The sequence below is a fragment of the Tupaia chinensis genome, unplaced genomic scaffold (genome assembly GCF_000334495.1).
Source record: "Tupaia chinensis unplaced genomic scaffold, TupChi_1.0 Scaffold000612_1, whole genome shotgun sequence".
NCBI lineage: Eukaryota > Metazoa > Chordata > Mammalia > Scandentia > Tupaiidae > Tupaia > Tupaia belangeri.
Genome location: NW_006160131.1, coordinates 1,550,524 through 1,551,196, shown reverse-complemented (window position 1 = coordinate 1,551,196; position 673 = coordinate 1,550,524). Strand labels below are relative to the sequence as shown.

The 673-nt window shown below is 64.5% G+C and overlaps 1 protein-coding gene across 1 annotated transcript in view; it reads right to left on the bottom strand.

The window, feature by feature from the left end:
- Nucleotides 1-524: 524 nt before the first annotated feature.
- GPRIN1 (G protein regulated inducer of neurite outgrowth 1) overlaps nucleotides 525-673 on the bottom strand; it is a 3,623-nt gene continuing 3,474 nt past the window's right edge. The window contains exon 3 of the mRNA XM_027775897.1: nucleotides 525-582. Within this exon, the coding sequence (XP_027631698.1) occupies nucleotides 525-582 (58 nt within the window). The remainder of the gene's footprint in view (nucleotides 583-673) is intronic.

Below are 673 nucleotides of genomic sequence, written 5' to 3'. Positions count from 1 at the left end.
TGGGGGAGGTAGAGGACAGGGCTGGGACTGGCCAGTGGGTGGGGGAAGAGTTGGGGAAGAACAACCAACAGCATGCAAGGGATGCCCCGGCCAGGGGACCAGCTGCTTCATGGGGACACACTCAAACCATTCAGAACCTCACAGGCCGTCCAGGGCCTCATACTCAGCCTTGCACACTCGGGGGCTCACACACCAGCCCGTGCACACTCGGGGGCTCACACTCAGCCTTGCACACTTGGGGGCCCACGTGGGTCTGCATGCAGTCTCTCTCTTTGGGGGACCTGGCCCTGCTGGAGACCTCCACGCATCAGCCCCGACTTCTCAGGAGCGGCCTCAGCTCCCAGGGGAAGGAGGTGGGGTGCTCAGCAGGCCCCCAGGGCCGCCCAGTGTGACCAGGAGGGAGCAGAGCTGCGAGGGCCCACTTGGGCTGAGATGGCTGGGTTTGTGGGTTCATAGCCACAGGGGAGCTTGGCAGAGGGGATCGTTTTCGGTTGAGAAGGAGGGGCTGGAGAGGAAGTAAGGCCCTAGAGGCCACCCACTCTGTGCAGGCTGTCACACACGGAGGGGACCTCTCCCATGGGCCTAGGATCAAGAAGGGGGCCTGAGAAGGTTGGAAACCCGGGCGTACAAAAGGGGGCGGCTCACTCGGCCGTGGGTCCCGCCCGCGAGCAGC